Here is a 22,325-nt window from a genome sequence, read left to right on the forward strand (position 1 = left end):
TGTGGTGTACAACTGAAAAACGGGTCCTTGAGAGATATGCCTATTGTGAATTGTTGATTGAAAGGAAGCCATTAATTAGCTACAGTATTCAAGACTATGCAAAGCACATGTACTATTAAAAGGCATTATCCACTCAGGACCAAGGGGAATTCGTGGCAGTTTCCACTCCCTCAATAATATGTAATGTATTCAGGTTGATTTATTCTTCTCTTAACGATTGATAATGTATTCCTAATAATGTAAACAGATGCAACGAAGATCATGTAACATGCCGTAAGAAACAAAAAATAGTCTATGAACATTTCCAAGACTATTTTCAAAGAATATGTTTAAATATTTATACTGGTCAGATTTGTTTTTTAATTAAACACAGCCCATTAAACATATTACTGCCTGTAATGTCCTATCTCTCCCACGGGTTGCATCTTTAAAAGGTAGCTTACAAAACAGAATAATGCTTTTTATCTCTATATTAAATTGGTGTCGTTGAGCAGCATTTCCAATGTTTTTAATCCTAAAGGTTGTTGACTCTTCAGCTCTTGGTAAAAAAAAATACTTGGCGATAGACTGGGGGTGTTATTCTATAAAATGTGATAACGCTGACCTGGCAATGCCACACGGAAACCCCACTGAAGTCAGTTGTCATCGGGGCTTCCTGCGCAGTAACACTAGTCCGTTTCTACCACACTTTGTAGAATAAAGCCTAAATTAGTTGAAGTACCGCACTGAACATGGATTGAGAAAAGCACTTTGGAATCTATTTATCAGCGTCTCACAGCTGCAGAACTGAGGCAAAGAAACTGCACCAAAAGTATCAAGGAAAACATGTTTTTTTTTTTTTCTAATACGTCCAATGCAGGACTTTTGTATCAATTTTGCAGCCAGGAGACTAATAAATGACACGCTATTTTTTCAACCCCACATCCTGGATCTGAACTGCAGTGTTTTCATCTCCGGGGAGCCCCTTGTTTCCAAGATACCTCTAAAGGTAGTGCTGGTACCATCTCCTCCAGCGGAAACATAATGGCATTCTTCGTAGAATGGCTTCCTATTGGCCCACGTGACGTGGGGGATTTCAATTCACGGACGTACCGGTGGCACCTTTCCCGGTATGTATCTTTGGTTTCCCGGAGCTAAAATGAACACAGTTCAGCTCCAGGAACCCTTTGCTTCCTATCCATATCAAAACAAAATGGAGGACGGGGAGGTAGACTGCTCCCTTAACATTAGCTCCCTGGTTACTGCGATGTAATTCATTTTTTTAAATGAATATGCATAAAGATTTAAGGTTGGACGCAGAAAAAGCGGATGTCAGTGCAGCATCTGTGGTGGCCATGAAATAATAATAATCATGATAACCATTAAATAATGTAAAGCATAGATATTTAACAAACATATCAACACTCCCTATATTTTTGTTGAGCTCACTGATTTATAGTTAGTCGCATTGATTTTTAGAATAAGCAGTATCATAAACGATAGAGGAGTCTCACTGACAAAAAACATTAAAATAAACTTTTTAAGTCCAGCACCAGCAAGTTTCACAGATCTCAGTACTGAATTAAACGAGACAGATCAGATGCTTGTAATAAGGTAAGAACTTCTAAAGAAGGTTTTTTTTTTTTTTTTTTTTTGTTTTTTTTAAACCTAACATATGTTACGAAAGTAAAGGCATTTTTAAAAGTGCCAGTGCTCTTAAAATGCCGTTCCCACATCTCATTGATTTGGAAATATTTTTTTCATTACACCATACAGTATAAAGCCCCTATAGTTATTTTTTAAGCTATGTGTTAAAATATGTGACCAAATATTACAATAGGATGACTGCTAAACCTCTCACGCTTTGTGACATCACTGGAATTCAAGGAGCCTTGTCAGAGAAACTCACGATAAGAGAAATATATTGCTAGCTGCAGGCAGCTTCGTGCTTCGTGCTTCGTGCTTCATGCTGGTGTGGAGCAAGTAAGGACGCCATGTGAACAATTTACTGCAGGCTTTGGGCCTGTTTAAAAATAAAAAAAAAGACGGCAAACCAGAACAGATAGGTCAGAGATGGCCAACTCCAGTGCTCAAGGGCAACCAACAGGTCAGGTTTTAAGGATATCCCTGCTTCAGCACAGGTGGCTCATTCAGAATGATGGACCCACTGTTTGAGCCACTTGTGCTGAAGCATGGATATCCTTAAAACCTGACCTTTTGGTGGCCCTTCAGGACTGTAGTTGGCCACCCCTGAGCTAGGTTGTAGCATGCTTTAAAAGACAAAGGGGACTATTCTAGTAGCTTCTAAATGTGACTTAACACATGTAAAGTACACGTTAGAAGCGAATGTTTCGCTATTCTGCTTATTCTGTAAGACCGTTTCGCATGTCCAAGCCATGCAAAAAAGGCTTTTTCTAGAAAAAATGTTCATTCCGGCTGTGCAAATACGCGCAAAATGCCCAAAATCGCATTCTTTGCAAAGTCGCTGTATTCTAGCACCTCCGAAACGTGTCAAAAGCTAAATTGATCCTAAAGAACTCGCAGTTTTTTCTCGCCAGCTAAATATGGCGAGATATGAATTGTGATTTCCCTTCATAGCGAGGAAGAGTTCCTAATTTAATAGTATCTCCAGTGGTATATATGTCCCCTGAAACCAATACTACAAATATACTTTTGTATAGACCTTCGCATATCTCCCAGGATACCTCAGGTATGTTCCTTTTTCAGCACAGGCATCTCTCCCTAATTTATTTGGTGGGAGGTTTGAGGGGACGTATATATATATGCCCTCGTCCCCCCTCCTTCCCTCCCTCCTCCCCCCCCCCCCTCCTCCTCCTCCAAAGCAAGAACAAAATTGGGTGGTTTGTCACTTTTTATAGATTTGGTTTAGAAAATGCGATTTGCAATAGGCACTACCGTTTTGTCACACATTTCATACAGTGCCATGACTTCAGAACATGCCAAAACATGCGATTTGGCAATGACAAATTCAAAGCTACTAGAATAGGCCCCAAAGTGTTGAATTCACTTTCAAAATAGGTCCAAATTGGCTGAAAGTGCACCCTCGCAAGCACTTTTGAAAACGCCAAACAACCTGCTGCCAGACGCTTCAGTTGCTTAGCAAATCGTAAATCATGGTTAGTGTGTAAACACAGATGGTGTCTGGTGTCTTACTCACCTGCCAGGGCTAGAAAAAGATTTCTGATCCTGTAGATAGACACGTTAATCTCTAGGATGCCAGGTGGCTAAAAATATAAGATTATCTGTAGTTGTCTGTCATAATTTCACAACTATGTTTGGGGATGAATTGTAGACGGGTCTATGCATACTCTTGAACTAAGACTTAGGAATGTTAAAGCACTGGTACCACCTGCTTGTGTAATCAGCCATGGGCGTGCTGCAGGGGGACCGTACCTCTCATCCTGACTGCAAATAGGAGATGTTAAGGATGTTTACTATTGTTACTTGTGGTAAGAGCAGGTGGCAAAGCTGCTGGTTCTGGTGTTACTATTCTTGGCAGCTGCATTCCTTTCCTCCATGGGGGGCCTGTATTATTTGATTCTATTCCATTATGTAAATGTGGCCAGGTTGATGACACAGCTAAATGACATTAATACCAGCGATATTGCTGCATTTTGTTTTATTTATCAAATCCAATCTTATAATTAACAGTAAGCAATTAAAAAATATATGGTGTCAGTAGTCATTATTCCAAATTAGAGGACTGCTGGGATGGTAAAGTATAAGCTCCAAAGTTATTTTGCAGGACGTATTTATGTCCACCATAACTTGTAAGCTGCGAAAACATTTATATATATATATATATATATATATATATATATATATATATATATATATAGAGAGAGAGAGACCATACGATACCGGTTGAAGCACGACATCAAGGGACAGCACACAGGTAAGTTAATCACAAGTTCTTTGTATTGAAAAAGAGACACAAAAATTGATATTTCGGTCCCCCACTGGGACCTGTCTCAAGGTGGTGCCCACTGGGGGACAGAAACGTCGTTTTTTGTGTCTCTTTTTCAATACAAAGAACTTGTGATCAACTTACCTGAGTGCTGTCCCTTGATGTCGTGCTTCAACCGGTATCGTATGGTCTATTATTGTGTTATGGGATAAGCACCAAACTTTGTTTACTTTCAAGTGGAGTGCCGGCTGTTTTTTGGATTATATATATATATATATATATATATATATATATATATATATATATATATATATAATTATAGGTAAGTGAAAGGAAAACTGCACAAAGTGAAATGTTGTACAATTAAAAAAGGTTAATTTAAACATCTAAAATAATGAGATAAATATTGAGAAGCACGTTTCATTCTGTAAAAGCTACGTACAGTAAGTGTTTATTTAAGTTGCTAACTGAGATACAGTTTTGGCATAACTTGACTTATTACTCTTTGCATAGTGATATTTTTTTTCCCCAATCTGCATTATCCTTCTTTTTTTTTCCCCATGATGAATTACGCTATTATGAACAAACTGTACACAGTAGGTCATATCAGTGTTTGATATTCCTAAAATAACTTGATTCAGAAAGAGAAACTTCATATTGTACGTGATAGCCGCCCTTCTCTGTGGGGTAATGTTTGCAGTCTTTCTTCAGCGTCCCCAGTTCTGTACTTGGAAGCTGTGTGGGAGAAACCTACTCATGTCAAACAGCCAGCAATAGACACTACAAAATGTATAATCCTTACTTCTTTCCTTCCTTGAATAGTGTGACCCAGGCCTATCTGAGTATTTAATATATAAAAATGCTTATCCAATACCCAATAAAATATCTCTCCTGCTAGTCTGATTAATGTGCTAATTATTTCTGGCATTTATACTTGCAAAAATAAACATCTTGTTATCCCTAACATTTAACTTCTCTTTTTTTTTTTCTGTAAACATTCTATTTATGGTTCAATATTGTTTTATTTTTCTGCTTTGTTCTTAAACTTTTTCCTTATTTCTGAAGTTGGCTACCTCTAAAAGGCTCCGTACTCAGCCCCCTACTCAAAGGCCTGACTCATCGTCTGGTACAAACTGTAGTAAGGGGAATGTAGATGCTGTAACCACTGAATGGTTGTCGCTGACTGTTGGCTTTTCTCCTTCAACCACACCTTCCCCAACTCCGCCACCTTTTCCTGGCCACTTCCTTTCCAATGTAGAGAAACTCGGCTCTTTGCCATTCACATCTGTGCAACCTGAACCGTTTTCCTCAAGTGATGTGACTTCCCAAGTTAAAGACGGCCATTTTGTTCCTATTGCATCACCAAAGACCCTCTCAAGTTGCCACCTTCCCTTAACTTTTTCCTTTCCTGACACTACACTTTCCTCTCCTACAATGCAGCAGCTTGCTAGCCCTTCCTTACCTGCAACTAATAATGATGTTATACTGACTGAAATACAAGAAAAATGTGTGGACCAGATAGAGTTTAAAGGACCACTGAGTGGCAAACACACAGCAGAAAGTGTTTCAGATACTGGCAATGCATCAGAGCCTACGGGGACTGACCTTGTCCTCTCAGAGCCCGGTACGGGCGCATCCTCACCTAGAAACCTAACGGCAATTGATGAACAGGAAGAAGAAATTTGTGAAGAGCTGTTGTCAATCATCCAAGGGGGTCAGATGAAATGTCAAGATTCAGGGTATTATAGGTGCGTTCCTGATACAGAACAGCTTCCAAGTCTCTACATAGAGGAAGATGGGACAAGTGAAAGCGTAAAATCTCCAATAGAGAGCATAACAGCGCCCATTGTATGTCATGAGGAGTATTCATCCAGTACCAATACAGAGGTATTTCAGTACTTAAAATCAAGTTAGTACTATACGTCTGTCTAGTGTGTTTGTACAAAGCAGTCTCATGTTTAACTAGGAGAATCTTGTCTGACATGGATGGAAAAGATTGCTGGACAGAATACAATTACTATGGACATACATACACACCCCCACCTGCATTCAAGATCTTATTTGTTACGTTCCCTAAGGTCTCTTACAGTATGTTATATATTTATTTTCCTTTTCAGTCTTTATTGTGCTGTATCATACCGTATACTCATTTATTGGCCACTGATTAGCTACTAGAATGCCTTACAAAGCTAAAATATAATCATAATATAATCATAAAAATTACATAATACTGTACAACGTTTTTAAACACTGGAACCTAATGAGGGAAAGATGCGCCATGTTAGTGACATCAAATACCAATTAGGTTTCCATGGGGAAAAAAAATCTCCATAGTCACTATAATTGTTTTGCTAACTTTTCAAGGTTCTTGGGGCAATTATACTTTTAAGTCTGTACAGAATTACTAGAATTCAGATGTACTGTATTCTACTGAATTGTTGAGTTGGTAAGATTATGAAGCCCCTGAAGAGATCATCTGAACTCAATATTTTGCTAATGTTCAAGGAATTAATATCTAAACTACAATAAATAATTCTTCTTTAAATCAATCCCTTTCAATCCTTATAATTTCATAATCGCCACATAAAGTTTCTTGTAGAACCCTAACTTAAAGTTTGCTTTGATGCACTGCTCCTTATTTATTTGGATTGCAGCTAATGCCGGACTAAGGTGCAACACTCCGCATTGCGGCCTAGTGAATCCCAGCCATACTATATGTCCCATTGATTGATTGTTAATCTACAACAGGAACCCTGATTTCCCAAACATACTAATAAATAAACGGAGGTCAAAGCAGATAACGGTAGCGTTTATCACATGAGCCACACTTTCAGTCCCATAATTCCCCATTTTTCTTATCTACAAACTTAGTTTGGTCAGAAAATATTGCAGATGATTTTGAGGCTTACATGTTGAACAATGCTGAATCAGTCAGTGGCAGAGTTTTAGTTTGAACAAGGCAGTTTAGGAAACAACAACGTATGGTTTGACATGTATTTAACAACTGTCTTTTTTAAATGTTTAAGAAAGCCTCCGTTTCTTCTGGAACGCAAAGGTTTCCCGCACCTTCTCCTTCCCAACTTTCTTCTAGTCATCCATGTCATGCTGTCAGTGCTCCTCCACCTGAATCTGTGTCTACACCTTCCCACCACACTGTGTCACACTCATCTTCTCTTCTAACCAAATTCACATCCAGACAGGAGACACACTCTCCAAGGTTAAAGGTAACACCATCCTGCATGTGGTTTGTACCTGTGTGTGCATTTAAGCTTCTCACTAAATACAACAGACCTTATGTAAACCCACATTATACAGTAGCATGCGAAACAATCTATGCATATTAACATAAGTAGAATTTGTAGTATTAACACCAATAACAAGGCAACAAATACACATTATTGACTATAGCGTAAAAGATGATGACATTGAAAACTGTTTTCTGAAGGCTAGAAAGACTTATTTTGTCACAATGATTGTTGGAGGCAATCTTCAATTTATACAGTGGAGCAATGTGTTTGGTGTATACTGTACTTGCTGTCGTGGTCCTCAAATGTTTGAAGTGATGTCGCCATGTTTGCATGACAGAGCATCATTTTCAGCTGTTGAAACAAACGTAATCAGTGACTACAAATAAACCAGCCCTCACACTGGCAGTCAGACACAGCTGCATTTCCTTCAGAAGCAATTACTTTGACACCTAATCCAGACAGGTCCACACAACACCAGTCTTTTACACAGAGAAAACCCTCGAGTCTGTTCAGTTCTAGCTCCCGGTCTGTACTGTTTGGGCAACGGGGTTCAAGTTTTTCTTTGATAGAAAAAGACTTTGCCCGCCATAGCAAGCTATTGGAATCTAGCAGATGACTATACCCAAGCTGTCATCCACAGTTCATTGCTCATTTAGCATCATAAATTGAGAGAAATCTAAATAGAATAAGCCTATTATTGATAGTTGAATGTAGGCACTGCAAATGCCTGCCAGCAATTTTCTATTAGACCCCAATAAAATGAACTAATAAAATACCTAACTTAATAATAAGGAGAAATACCAACTTGAATTGGCATCAGCGGTTGTAAATAAAGATAATATTCTCAAAATGCATTTGAACTTCCAGAGATAAGGATCCAGGTGGTGTTTTCCCTCTATTTGTTGTAACTTCTCCAAATTTAGATATGGTGTCAGCTGTAGGTCAAGAGAGCCCAGCTCATGAAAATAACTGTGACAAATAGCTACACATACAGGAAGGTATCAAGCCAGACAGAATTCACAATAAGAGGTTGTCTGAATAAAACAGGAAGTATTGATTTTGCTGTCTGTGATGATAAAAATAACCACGTGATTGCTGTGCTAATGTACGGTATTGTGGCATCTTGGTCATTGTTGTGACTTTTTGGTGTGCATGAGATTATAGTAATGTGAAAGATACCCCATGGTATTTCTTCCATTATTCAGCATTTTTCTTTATGAAATGACATGTAATTACACAGCGGTTTTGCTTGAAGAGTCACAGAAGTGAGTTAATATGGACAGTGTATTTAGGCAGAATTAGGGTACTTGATAATATCATGGATTGCTGCTCTATGCAGTGTGTTGCTTGTCCGCCTGGCAGCATAGGGGTGCAATCTCAAATTGTATTGTGCTTGTTTATTTGACAGGTTTCTGTAAAGTAGATCACACTGATTCCCAGAGTGATTCTTGTTTATCAAAACCGTGGCTTACCTTGTTTGTGTCTCTGAAGTCACGAGCAACCATTTTGCTCTATCCCAGGATGCTGGTGATTTCAATGGCCGGCTTCTGGATTGTCCTAAACACATTTGAGCTATTTTCAATAGCTGATGCTTTACAAACTGGCTAAAATCAGCCATGATATTTCATTACAAGCAATATTTTAAACTTTTTAAAGATATAAAATATTTTTTAAAAAGTCAGATTTGTGTTGTTGGCCCATGTATGCAGGGTGGTCTCCTTTATCTGAATGTTAACAAAAAGTCTGAGTTCCTAGTATTGCACATTTTAATTCACACTAAACAATTTGACAGTATTTTCAGTGCCGGTGTGATGGCGGTGCCATTGGTGCCTGTGCACCAAGTCTCACGGTTACAGAGGCCCCGTGCTCTTCCCCACAATAAAACTGGTAGCCGGGGGAGAGTGTTGGGCCTCTGTAACTCTCTTGCCTTCTCCTTCAACATTTCTTCCTGTAGGGCCCCTCATCATATTATCACCGTGATGGCGTCTTGGTGTCATGGCAATGGGATTCCATTTGACGTTGCGGCGATGAGGGGCCCTGCAGGAAGAGATGGCAAAGGAGAAGGTAAGAGGCCACCACATGTCCCATGCGCTGAGCCCGCAATATTCCCAGTCAGTCCTGTGTAACTTTAAAGCAAACCGTTACATATGTAGTTTAGGCATATTGCATCCTACAATTATTATCAAACGATTGGAACAGCTTCAGGAAAACAGAAGTCAAATGCCAAACAGAAAAGTCCAACAATACACCAGAAACACACTCTCGATGCACGTGGAACTCCACGTCCTCAAAAAAGTGACAACATCAACATAAAAAGGGAGACCACAGCACTGGTATATCAAAAACAGAACAACGTACATTTATTAGGTAGAGCTGGCAGCAGGAAAAAAAGTAACTCGCATCCTACACTTCTCATTGTATGTATGCACGTATATCTTTTCTTATATACTGTAGCGCTACCCAGGTACACATTGCTTTACAGCATCAATACACGTGATATATAATGTCATAACCCTGTCCGAAGAGCTTACAATCTAAATTGAGGTCTTATTAAAGTATATTTCTCAATTAAAGCACAGTCACACATATCCACGGCCATGAACTGTTTAATTGATTAAATATTTGTTATTGATTTCTTTTAAAAAAAAAAAAAAAAAAAATCAAACAAGCCAGTGACTGAGCCACTGATTGAGCCAGCTGTACGGAAGTAGGGATATCCTGAAAACCTGGCCTGTTTGCGGCCCTCGAGGACTGGAGTTGTGCAGGCCTGGCTTGGGTGTAATTCTATGTGCTAGCATTGTATCGGTCATGTAGATATTGTATTTCTTCTTGATAAAGGCTGCATTATTGAGCCGAAATGTTGGTTCTGCGGGCTCGTTAGGAATCTTTGTGTGTGGTAAAGACCGGAGTGCCTTGTTTGTACCACAAACTCATACATTTGTTGCAAAATACATGTGAAACACAGGTGCAATGCTAAAACTGAATAAGTGTCACTTTATGAACATTTAGTGTTTGCACCTGCCTTGCTCCTGATAAACCCCCATTCATTTCTGTTTTTTTTTGAGTAGGTGCTGCTTGGCCCTGTGCAGGAGGCCTCTCTCATGTATAAATGTGCACTTACATCTAGTATCAGAATGTCCTGTGAGTCAGCCTGCTTCTAAATGTCAGTGCTTTTGGCGGCTCAACAAAATAACACTGTGGTTTATGGGTATCAGCATGCTGTATCCGAGCCAGCAGTCAGATGGTACTCTGCTTCAAAGCAATAACAAGTGACAGGCCGTGTGTGTCTAAAGCTGGGGTGGCCAACTTCAGTCCTCAAGAGCTACCAACAGGTCAGGTTTTGAGGATATCCCTGCTTCAGCACAGGTGACTCAATCGAAGGTTAAATCCTGTGCGGAAGCAGGGATATCCTGTAAACCGGACCTGTTGGTAGCTCTTGAGGACTGGAGTTGGCCACTCTTGGTCTAAAGGGATATCTACATAACATTTTTTTTTTTTTAATCTTTTTTTTTGTTTGTTTGTTTATTTTAATATATGCAGCCATTCATTACTTTTATTGAAAATGAATTACCTAAGCAGCCGATTGATTCATTCTCCCATGATCGATCAGCAAAATCCTGTTTCCCAGGGTACACTAAATGGCTGCCTTTTAGTTTCAAATCAATACTTCAATCAGTGTAACTCAGCAGCTACAATGTATTCTTACATTACGAAGGTACTATTATCTAGTGTTACAGTTTGCAGCTCAAGCTGCTGAGAACTTTGGCAACAAATTATCACAAGCAGGAAAGTATTATAAAGTGTTATAAAGATCTTGCACTGCTGGGGAGGTGGCTAAAACCTGATATAGACATCAAAAGATACTCAGTATATTGAAACTCATTAAAAATGGCATTAAGATAAATAAAAAAAAAAGTAGTAGTAAGTTATCTAGTATTACAGAACTGGTCATGTGACATCACGTTGCTATGGCAACGTGAGGGGGGGGGCGCAGAGGTGAGGGGACCGCCAGCAGGGGGGGCGTAGGAAAAAAGTTTGTGCCCCCCTGTTGTATAGAGAAATGTATAGGGAGGTATATAAATTAATTGGTAGTCTACTGTCCCGTCCATTCTCATTTCCTTATTGATATTATTGTTGCACCAAGAACATTAAAGTCCGTAGGCTGTGCGGAGTCTTTCAGCTCCAGAAGGTGCCATATGTCTGAAGATTGTTTAGTGCGTACATACGGTATGGGCTAGACAGGCGGAATACATACTGCTTTTGTTGGGAAGGCTAGTCTAGGCAAAGGCTCATAACTAATGAAAGAACGAATACTAAAGCAATTCTGTATTTGTAAGATGCTTAGAAAAAATTAATTTCACCTCTTTAAAATAAAAAACTACAGTAAAATTGATAACATATAAATATGTGATGGGGATAAAAAAGTACATAACGACACTGTGCACAAAAATACATAATATGGATAGAAACTTGCCGCTTTGGCGATGAAGGCAGTTTAGCCTTTTAAATGCGTCTGACGCATTGACCTGTAATGTGTTGCAGGTGTCTGGCAGTAACATGGTTAAAGTTAGATTATTATGAAATCCCTAGGAAACCACTTGGAAGGCCAGTTATGCCTTTCCTGCTAGAAATCAGTCTCGTGAATTATTTGTGTGTGCGCATGTGTCTGTGTGATGCCGAGTTACACAAGCTGACTTTGTGCCATGTGTTTCTGTGGTTTTGCAGCATAACACTTTGCAGTTACTCGCATGTGGAGTTCGCATGCAAGAATGTCGCATCCCACGCATTTTGGAAAGTGGGGTGACAATGAAACTGACACCTTTCTTGTGGTTTTTCAGGCTGTTTTTAAGAGTGACCTAGTAGTTGTTGGTAAGCCACCTCGTAGTCCTGTGATGTCTAGAAAAGCCTGCAGTTCACCTGTCAAAAGCCCCAGCAACACTCACAGGGTAGAGTACCGAAATCCCACCCTGTTCTGCCAGCAGCATTCCTCTTATGTAAAGTGTCCTATTTGTGTGCTGTCTTCAACGTTTACACTGTGCCATCCATATACAGTGTGCTGCTGCAAAGCTCTGTAAGAACCACATTTAGGTTTTCAATTGTATGAAGAAGGTACTGTAATATCTTATTCGATGCACAGAGCAAGCAAAGCTTCAGTTTTAGGTGTTACGATAAAACACCTAAACTTAGATTCAATTTTGTATTGTTTTAAGTACTCTGTGTTTGTTTTCTTTGGTGTGAATGTCCGCTTGCCTGGTTTGACCATCTCCATATTTTTTTATTAAATGCAGCATACATTTTGTGTGCACTTTGTATTCATGCTATTTAGCCAATCCTGTTTCAACTCTGCCCTCTCCCAGGCTAATCAAACCTACTTTTCTTTACTAATCAACACACACACAAGTCTAACCCACGCCAACTCTTCTCTGTCCTTGACTCCCTTTTCAGACCATCCTCTGCTACCTGTTTTTCTTCCTCCATTTCACCTCAGGACTTTGCTGGATATTTCAAGAAAAAGGTGGAATCCATACATCAGGACATCTCCTCTGTATCCTCCTCCCATCCTACACCTCTTCCTAACTCTCCTACTGCCTGCCGTGACTCTTTTTCCCCAGTCACAGAGGAGGATGTATTGGTACTGATCTCCTCTTCTCCCTCTATCACTTGCCCTCTTGACCCCGTTCCCTCCCATCTCCTCAAACATCTTGCTCCTACTATAATCCCTACGCTCACGCATATTTTCAACTCCTCCCTCTACTCTGGTACCTTTCCCTCCTCCTTCAAACATGAAACATTTATACCATTATTCAAAAACAGCACTGTCTCTAACTATTGTCCTGTCTTTCTCTTGTATTTTCCCTCTAAACTCCTTGAACGCCTTTCTCCATTTGCTCACCTCCTATTCTCTCCTTGATCTCCTACAATCTGGCTTACACACTGCTCACTCCACCGCAACAGCCCTCACTAAAATAGCTACAGTAGTGACCTCCATGTTGCCAAAAACAAAGGTCACTACACTCGGCTCATATTGCTCGACCTCTCTGCAGCATTTGATTCTGTGGACCACCCTCTTCTCCTTCACAGTCTCCATACTTTTGGTATCCGTAACAGAGCTCTATCCTGGATTTCCTCTTACCTCTCCCATCGTACTTTCAGTGTCTCTTTTGCTAACACCTCCTCCTATATCGATCTCTCTGTGGGGGTACCCCAGTGCTCTGTCCTGGGACCTCTTCTCTTTACACACTGACTCTATGTGACCTTATCACATATTTTGGGCTCAAATATCACCTCTATGCTGATGACACACATTTACTTTTCAACCCCTGACCTTACACCTGCTGTCAGCCTGGATGGCCCTCCGCATACTCAAACTTAACATGTAAAAAACAGCGCTCCTCATATTTCCTCCCAAACCTGACCCTACTACATCCTTCTACATAGTTTTGGAAGCACTATTATGCACCCCGTATCACAAGAACGCTGCCTAGGGGTCAAATTTGACTCCTCCCTCACATTATCCTCTGACATTCATAATGTAGCTACAACCTATAGTTTTTTTTCTCCGCAATATTGCAAAGATATGCCCTTTCCGCTTGCTCAACTGCTAAAACTCTGACATAGGCCCTCATTCTCTCCCATCTCGACTATCGTAACATCCTGCTGTCCGGCCTTCCTGCCTCTCACCTGTCTGCCCTACAATCTTTCCTAAACGCTGCTGCCAGAATCACTTTGCTCTTTCCTAAATCTGTCTCAGCATCTCCCATGCTGAAATCCCTCTCCTGGCTTCCTACTCCTCACTTTTAAGGCTTTACACTCTTCTCCCCCCATTTTACATCTCATCCCTAAATTCTCGCTTTACACCATCCCGACCCATACGTTCTGCTCAAGGATGACTTCTCTCTACCCCTTTTGTGTCTAAATCCCTCTCCCGCCTTAAACCTTTCTCACTAACTGCCCCACACCTCTGGAATGCCCTTACCCTCAATATCCGACTAGCACCATTTCTATCCACCTTTAAGACCTATCTTAAAACCCACCTCCTTAAAGAAGCATATGAGTAGCTCCATGGCTGATACTATACACTTCATACAGCGACCTTGGCTCCTTGGCAGACGCACTTACCAGAACACCTTCCTACTGTCTCTATACGTTCTTCCGATTTACAAATTAGATTGTACACTCTTTGGGGCAGGGACTCCCTTTCCTAAATGTTACTTTTATTTCTGAAGCGCTTCTTCCCATTATGTGTTATTTGTATTATTTGTTATTTATATGATTGTCACGTGTATTACTGCTGTGAAGCGCTATGTATATTAATGGCGCTATATAAATAAAGATATACATACCTGCTAGAGATGACAATAACCCCCATGCCCCACCCCCTCCAACCAAACTCATCATACAGTACAGTAATGGGCAAAATAACTATTATCCAGATATGGATAATAGCTCATTTGCCCATTGTTAAATCAAACATTAGCCAGGCAGCATAAATTAAGTAAATAAAAACTTTTCTACTTACCCCTGCTATCCTGAAAGGTGTCCTCGTCAGCATACTGCAGGGCTATGTCCTCCGATGCCAGCAAGAATACATACAAAAATACAATTTAATGGCCCCTAACATATTGATCATCTTAACAGTTAATAACCGCTATAGTAATTAAGGTGTTAACCCACCCTCCCCCACTACTCACCCAGGAGGCCTAACCACCCTCCCCCATGCAACTACCCCCACCCTCCACCCTTTCATTGGTAAAGTGGGTACATCATGCCCATATAATATGTGCATGATTTTACACTACAGCAATAAATGGTGAAGCTACCAAAAAAGAGGCCAAAAATACAACACATAACATATAAAAATCAACACATTACAAATGCCAATAAACCAATTGATTGGCACAGTGGGTACATCATGCCCATCAAAAAAATGAATTACCAACAATAACCAATGCAATCCAAACAATCACCAAATAAACAAGTAAACACAACAAAATTACAACCAATCAATTAATCAAATACCAAATTAACATCAGAATTAACTATTCCACCACCAAAACAAAACCATCAATAAATAAAATAAATCTCCAAATAAATGCCATCATTGAAAATCAAAATACCAAAAATAAACCACTATTAAAATGCAAACATCGAAGAAACCCCAGAAATAAAGAATTAATAACACCACCAAAACAGCCATAAACTGCTCTTAAAGGAACTTAGTGTTTGATTATACAATACACTTTGTAAAGAGGTTTTGCATACATTTTTACAGTTCAAAACACGCTACTGATAGTGTAATTTTCCTACTTGGCTCTATTATTAGCTAAAGGAAACTGTAACATTGCATACCCATTCTGAGTCTATCAATCACTAAATAATCCTACCCAGCTACATAGTAGCCTACCCTGATAACATTCAGGTATTTTAATTGCGCTGCGACTACTCTTTCATTAAGGGCTATTTCAACATCTTGTGTAAGATCTACTCGCCGTTTTATTTCTTACCTTGTTGAGAACAGAAGGAATATGGCAAGTCTGTAGTTTATTTTTTGCTACATGCTGAGCACATAACCCTCCAAGAGTACATATGACACTGTATCTGTCTTGGACTGATTGCTATGTATTTGCTCTCTGTGCACCAACATTCTAATCAGCTCATACCACAGTGCGAGACCACACACAATTGTGGCTAGGCAGCACTATATATATATGGTGTTTAGTTTTACATTTATGCTACACCATACTGAACGGTACACACAGCTATCAATCCGACTAACTCTATCTTAACTACTGTCCCTAAGTAGGGTAAAGGTGTTAGAAGCTCTCAGACCATTAGCCCTTATTGATATACCACCACTAAAATTAGTGTCTGGATTTAGAGTATATTATTTAATATTTGTCTTATCTTATTGGTTTTTTGACCAGTCGCCTTATGTGTTGTTCGTTCAAGATTTTTGGTCTAACTTTATATTAATTATACCAACCATTAAAGGTTCCGTTTTAATACATACACTATACATTACCTCAGTGAGGGCTGTTACTAAAGGGGTCCTTTTGTACTTGCTCAGGCAAGTGCCTGTCTGTTTATTAACCCTTTTACCCCTGGCACCACACATATTTATAGACTGTAGCAAGAGCTCTACCACTTCTCTTCCCCCCCTCCCCCCTCCCCAAGGGTCTAAGTACTTTATTTTCATGTTATATTTTTTTCCTCACATTGATGTATCTATGTTTAGGTATTTAAACTTTCTCTAGTCAGATGCCGGTGACTATAGCTTTTAGGTGAATTCACAGGTGCTTATACAGTATTTTTATTCAATGTGTAAGCACTTCCAGTGTTTGCTTTATTTACCTGCTGTCACTAGGCAGGTGCACAGCTGTTTTGTGCTGTGCGGCCACAGCCTGTGCGGTTTGATAAGCAATCCAAGCGGTGCTTTGTTCGATGCCGTTTCAAGGGGTGTATATTGTTCAATAGTCACTTTATCACTTTGTCTTCAGAAAGGTTCTTGTCAGAACGAAACATCAATTCTTTGAATAAACTTAATTTCATCGTTTTCGAAGTCCTATATACATATACTGTATAAACACAGACACATACAGTATTATATACAGTGCTTTTTTTCTGCAGGTACACGGGGATACACCGTATCTCCACCTTTTTCATATGGCTACTGTGTAAGCCTTACAGGGGTGTGCAAACTGGGGGGACACCAGATTTTGTAGTGGGGGCGCCGATTTGTGAGAGCATAAAAGCAGCAGCAGAGGCGGGCGATGGGAGAAGATGACGACGGCCCACCAGAGGGGAGCAGGGCAGCAGAGGAGTTGAGCTGCGGTAGAGGAGAACGGCCGGGAAGGCACGCGCCCCAGTGGTCCGATCTGGAAGTCTTCACTGACTTCCGTTGTCTGGCGCTGCTACAGCACGCTCCTCCCTGGCTGTTCTCCTCTGCTGCCGTCCATCTCCTCTGCTGCCCTGCTTCGCTCTGGCGGGCCACCGTCATCTTCTGCCACCGCCCGCCTCTGCCACCGCCCACCTTTGCCACTGTCCTGCTCAACTCCTGAGGTCCTCCACCGAAACCAGGTATTAAAGGAGTGAGATGAGGAGGAGGTGAAAGCAGGAAGGGGTGAGGAGCAGGGATGAGGTGAAGGGTTATGAGATGAGGAGGAAATTAGGAGAGGAGGAGGAAGAAATGCGGGGATGATGAGGAGGAAATGGGGGGATGATGAGGAAGAAATGAGGGGATGAGGAGGAGGAAATGGAGGGATGAGAGATGAGGAGGAGGGTGGGGGGGATGAGAGATAAGAGGTGGTGAGTGAGAGATGATGAGGTGGTGGGTGGGAGATGAGGGGGTGAGTGTAACGCTCGGCCTGCCCACAAGCCAGATGAGACCCCGGGACTGAGGTGGAAAGGAGAAATACCACACACCTAACAGTAAACGGGGGCACGGCCGGAGTGTGGAAGTAGCGTAGCTGGCCCAGGAAACAAAAATAGAAAGAGTTCAGTACTTGCCAACTCCAGCGTAGAAGGGTAAAGTCCATAAGCCAATGGTCAAGGTTTAGGGAGAGCAGCTTGGTAGAGTGTCCGTAAGCCTGGGTCATGGAGCGGAGAGAGCAGTGTAGTAGGGGTCCGTAAGCCGAGTCCAAGGGATATAGAAGACTGCAAGGTAGAGAGTCCAAAGCCAAATCCAAGGGGGTCCAGAGAGCAGCGTGATCGAAGTCCAAAGCCAAAGGTCAAAACCCAGGGAGGTCAGCAGAGAATCCAGGGACAGGAACAGGGACTGCAACACAAGAGAGCCAAGCAGAAGCAGACAGCACCAAGGTACAGAAGCTATGCATAGCAATGTGGTAATGGTGAGGGGAGACTAAATAGTGGGCTGGGACCTATCAGGGGAAAGGGAGGAGCAGAGGTGCGGCCCAAGGGAAGCCCTGATAGGGGAGAAGAGCCTGGGGGCGGACCTGGTGGAGCAGGGGCAGGAAAGCGCGCCGATGCGCGCGCTGCACTGGAGGAGGCGGGGGTCAGGCTCCTGGCACCAGAAAAGGGAAGACTGGGTCCGCGCGCGCCCCGGAAGTGCAGGAGCAGCCGTGGGGGAGACGCCGGGGAACGGGGAACGCCGCCGGGGACCAGAGGCAGCGGGAAGAAGAGGTAAGGAGGCGCTGGTAGAAGGAGTCCCCGCAGCGCGGGTCCTTACAGTGAGAGAGGAGGAGGAGGGGTGAGATAGAAAACAATGGCAGTCAGTATTATCTTATACTACTATATTTATTTATTTAAAATAAAAAACTTAAAACATAAAACTTGTCATGTTTTTCTGTTTTAAAAAGGTTGAAATATACAATTATTTTTACGTATTTGTATTCACATTTATATTGTATACCGATTTTAATAACTTATTTTCATGTGATTTGGATTACATCAGGCGGGGGGGGAGGGTCCCCGGGGGGGGAGGGTCCCCAACTAAAATCACAGAGGAAAAGGTGGGCTTGACTTAAAAAGTTTGCTCGTCCCTGGTACTGTATAAGCTATTAAAACATTAGCCGTGTGCATGTGTGAGCTCTCGTACATGCGCAGACGACTACTGTGTTAATAGCTTCTCACAAAATGATTGTTGGAAGACCACAGTATCACCACCATTTTAAGCAGAAAAAAAGCACTGTGTGTGTGTGTGTGTGTGTGTGTGTGTGTGTGTGTGTGTGTGTGTATATATGTGTGTGTGTGTGTTTGTATATATAGATCGATAGATATATATATATATATATATATATATATATATATATATACAGTGTATCATTCTTATTCAAAATCATAGGTTATGTATTTAATTGAAAAGTCCTCTGTATTATTGTAACAGCAAATTTAAAAATAATAAAAAAAGACTGCACATTAACAAGCAGTTGTGCATAAAATAAGAGGAATGAATCACTGTGAAGATAATGAGAAGGTCTTTAATGCCTGTGGTGTGAAATGTATGAGAAGTGTAGTTTTTTTTATTTGTTCCCTCTTACACATCATGAGAATTATTCAAAAGTGAGTTTTTCAAATTGGCAACTATCCACACAAATTAGGCTTAGTCTCTTTGTTTGAAGTAAAGCTGTGAGTCTCAAGCTGAGGTCCGAGACCATTGGTGGTCTCCAAAGACCTTATTAGAGGGGGTTCTGAAACACTTCAAAATTCACTTCAGACGGTTCTATCCTGCAGTCTGTTGCTTTTCAATGACTAGTGTAAGATGATCTTCATACCTATATCCAGTGGTAGACAAATCACCCAAAAAATCTACTCGCCGAACAAAAAAATCTACCCGCAACCTAGTACCACACGTGTGCTGCTTGGGCCAATAGGAGCTCGCCACGATGTTAAATCCACTCGCCCGGGGCGTGCAAATGTATAGGTTTGTCGAACACTGCCTATATCCATTGTTTATAACTACATTTTACATGTATAAGCAAATATGTACATGAACAGGCCTACGTACTGTATAAGTATGGTGGTCCCCCACATTATTATGAACGTGACAGTGGTCCGCCATATTGAAAAGTCTAAGAATCTCTTATATACTGTAAAGTATTTCTAGAAATGTGTTATGCTGGTGCATGCAGAGGTCCTTGGTCTCTCTGCTGCGTTCTTGAATGTTAAACCGCACGTGCCTTTTACTGAAAATATTTTGTTGCTATAGTAATTTTCACAGCCCACGTTTGGTAGAATGTCTTCTACTAACAATACAACGTTAACCCTTTTCGTGTCAGAGGAGATTGCATGGCAACGGTCTTTAATATGATTTACAGTAGATCACGCCAATGACTGATGAGGTTAAGTGTGGTCCCATTTAAGACTTGAAGTGCCAGGTGACCGGTAACCTGAACCTCTGTGATACAATATGTTGAGAGCCCCAGTGGCATTGAAGTGGTTAAATTGTCTTTTTATGGACCATCTGCTTTGTTTCATACAAACCTGAAATGACTGGTGTGAGCGTTTAGCTCCATATTGTACTTGAAAACAGAAAGATTTTATATACCAGCCTTTTTTTAGTACTAAATATTACAAGTCAGTAGTCAGGCATCAGTATGGCCGCGGCCATAGTTAGTTACGTTGCTCACGCCGAAAACAAAAGCCAGGAAGGCAATGCGCATGGCTGTAGAGAGCGCGTGCACGAAAGCGCAGAGACGGGCGATGTGTGGCGAGACAACATTTTTTTTATTTGTCGTGCGACGGCCGTGTCACGTGCGCGGTTCTGCCAATGAGGGCGAACCACTCACGTGACGTTACGGGCACACCCTCGCCACACCCCCGTCGCGCAACCCTGCAGGATCGCTTCTAGTACAGGCGTGCGTGACGTTATGCGCTCCTGTACTATATCCGAAGCCTCAGGATCTACCCTTGCATGTTACAGTGTATTAACAAGTATGGTCACATGTGCAATAAAGTGGAAGTTCTCAGTCATGAGCCTTTTCCACCATTCTTACCATTTATTTCTTCCTTCAATTAATTTCTAATGGTTTTTCAAATGTAGGTCTTTAAAGCTGAACTCTGAACAGCACACTAAACTCACACTGTTTTATTAGGTGCTACTGTAGGTATAGGGGTCTGTGTACTAAGCATCACAAATTAAATTTTTACTGTAAAATTGACACACAGAAATCACAAGTGATATTCCGCTTTGGTGTGCCTACAGTATGTACTAACCATTTTTTTGTGCGCCATACTGTAAGCATCAGAATTGGTTTTAGTCAAGTATATTGGCGCAGACAAATTGGATGTGCATGACACACAGAAGGTATGTATTAAAGTAATAGTATCTGTGCGGCAACAAAATTGTTAACCCTGCGTCAAAATTATCCGCCTGGTTTGACCTGGCGTAAATCCTACACAGCCTTTTTATATTGTTAGCGCAGAATTAAGCGCTATGTACCAACCCAAAAATGTATTTGACGCAGCACAAAAGTTTTTTTTTTTTTATCATGTAGGTTAACAAAATGTATTATATTTGCAATATGGTAATTATAAACAATGCACACATAATTTAGATTTAGTAATACTACAGTAGGTATAATTAAAAAAAAACTATTCTGTTTTCCTTTAAATTGTATCAGTCAGATATTCAACATGAAACAATGCGTCAAACTTCATTTCAAACAACTATATGTCGTGTGAAGCCTCATCACGCTTTTCATACAATTTCTGCAGGTTTGTGCTTCTTTTTAAAACAAAAATTTTGACGCACAAAAAAAATTTGAAATCTATTGTTAGTACACAGGCCTCACAGACTGGAACGCAAGTAAAATCAAGAACGCTGCAAGAATTAGAATGTGTCCGTTAGGGCTGAGATGTGCACACTGTCCATCTGCATAGCAATGGGCAAAACATTATTCAGCCATTATAAAGCAGAGTACAGCTAAGCAAATATAAACACAACACAACAGAGAATGTTTTCAACAGAGCCAACATTACACAGTCGTACAAGATATTTCATATTACCGACTTCAGTTTCCAAATATCAATTTCCTTCACACACGTCATGTAATTCAGATTTGATACAGACATCTGAGCAAAAAAGAATCATCATCGTGTACAGTATACTGTACTGTATTTTTGCAAATCCTTGGTTGTGAAACGTACTAGTGTTTATGCAGGGGATATATGTTAAGTATTGGCTTAGCATTGAAAACATTTTTTTTTTATATACAGTAATTTTAAATGGTTCTTGCAACACCGCAGGGAAGTTAATTGTTGGAACTTATACTAATGCACAATGGACATATACAGACTCTTCTCCTTTATATTACTTACTATACTTATTAGTACCAGAGTACTTCATACTTTGTGAAGATCATGCTTGAACACACCTTACTGTGCCTCTCATATACTTTTTCAGCAACTAAATGTATTTGTTGTTTGGTCTTTCATAGCTCATTTCAGACCATATTTACTAAACCATATGACACTGTATGGTCCACGTGACTGTTCCATGAAGTGCCTTTGGCTTAGCGCTGCTAAGTAAATATGGCCCTTCATGCAAAGGACTCTGTATCGAGCTTCTTACATGTCATTAACATCTGAACCCCAACCTCCTGGTTTGTGTGCTCCACAAGAGTGGCGCAAGAACATGCAGATATTATTAATACGTACTGTAGCTTTAGAAGGTGTACTCAGGGTTACTCTGCCAATTGCTTAATAAAAAAAAT

At 40.7% G+C, this 22,325-nt stretch overlaps 1 protein-coding gene and 1 long non-coding RNA gene across 23 annotated transcripts in view; one reads left to right on the forward strand and one right to left on the reverse strand.

The window, feature by feature from the left end:
* The window catches only part of LOC142500815 (uncharacterized), an 85,314-nt gene extending 69,506 nt beyond the window's left edge, over positions 1 to 15,808 (reverse strand). The window contains exons 1-3 of one of the 2 annotated variants that reach the window (XR_012803306.1): positions 15,660 to 15,808; positions 8,628 to 8,712; positions 6,453 to 7,506 (exon numbers count right to left, since the gene is read on the reverse strand). This is a non-coding gene — a long non-coding RNA (uncharacterized LOC142500815). Of the gene's footprint in view, positions 1 to 6,452; positions 7,507 to 8,627; positions 8,713 to 14,674; positions 14,734 to 15,659 lie in introns of those variants that run through there. The other variant, XR_012803305.1, reaches the window with a different exon arrangement.
* The window catches only part of SORBS2 (sorbin and SH3 domain containing 2), a 293,997-nt gene that overhangs the window by 257,848 nt on the left and 13,824 nt on the right, over positions 1 to 22,325 (forward strand). For 17 of the 21 annotated variants that reach the window (XM_075610127.1, XM_075610126.1, XM_075610129.1 and 14 more), the window contains 3 exons: positions 4,973 to 5,794; positions 6,934 to 7,131; positions 11,994 to 12,101. The exons of 1 other annotated variant lie outside the window; for it this stretch is intronic. In XM_075610127.1, coding sequence (XP_075466242.1) covers positions 4,973 to 5,794; positions 6,934 to 7,131; positions 11,994 to 12,101 — 1,128 coding nt within the window. The remainder of the gene's footprint in view (positions 1 to 4,972; positions 5,795 to 6,933; positions 7,132 to 11,993; positions 12,102 to 22,325) is intronic. 3 more of the 21 variants (XM_075610134.1, XM_075610142.1, XM_075610132.1) reach the window with 2 other exon arrangements.

The sequence above is a fragment of the Ascaphus truei genome, chromosome 1 (assembly GCF_040206685.1).
Source record: "Ascaphus truei isolate aAscTru1 chromosome 1, aAscTru1.hap1, whole genome shotgun sequence".
NCBI classification, from domain to species: domain Eukaryota; kingdom Metazoa; phylum Chordata; class Amphibia; order Anura; family Ascaphidae; genus Ascaphus; species Ascaphus truei.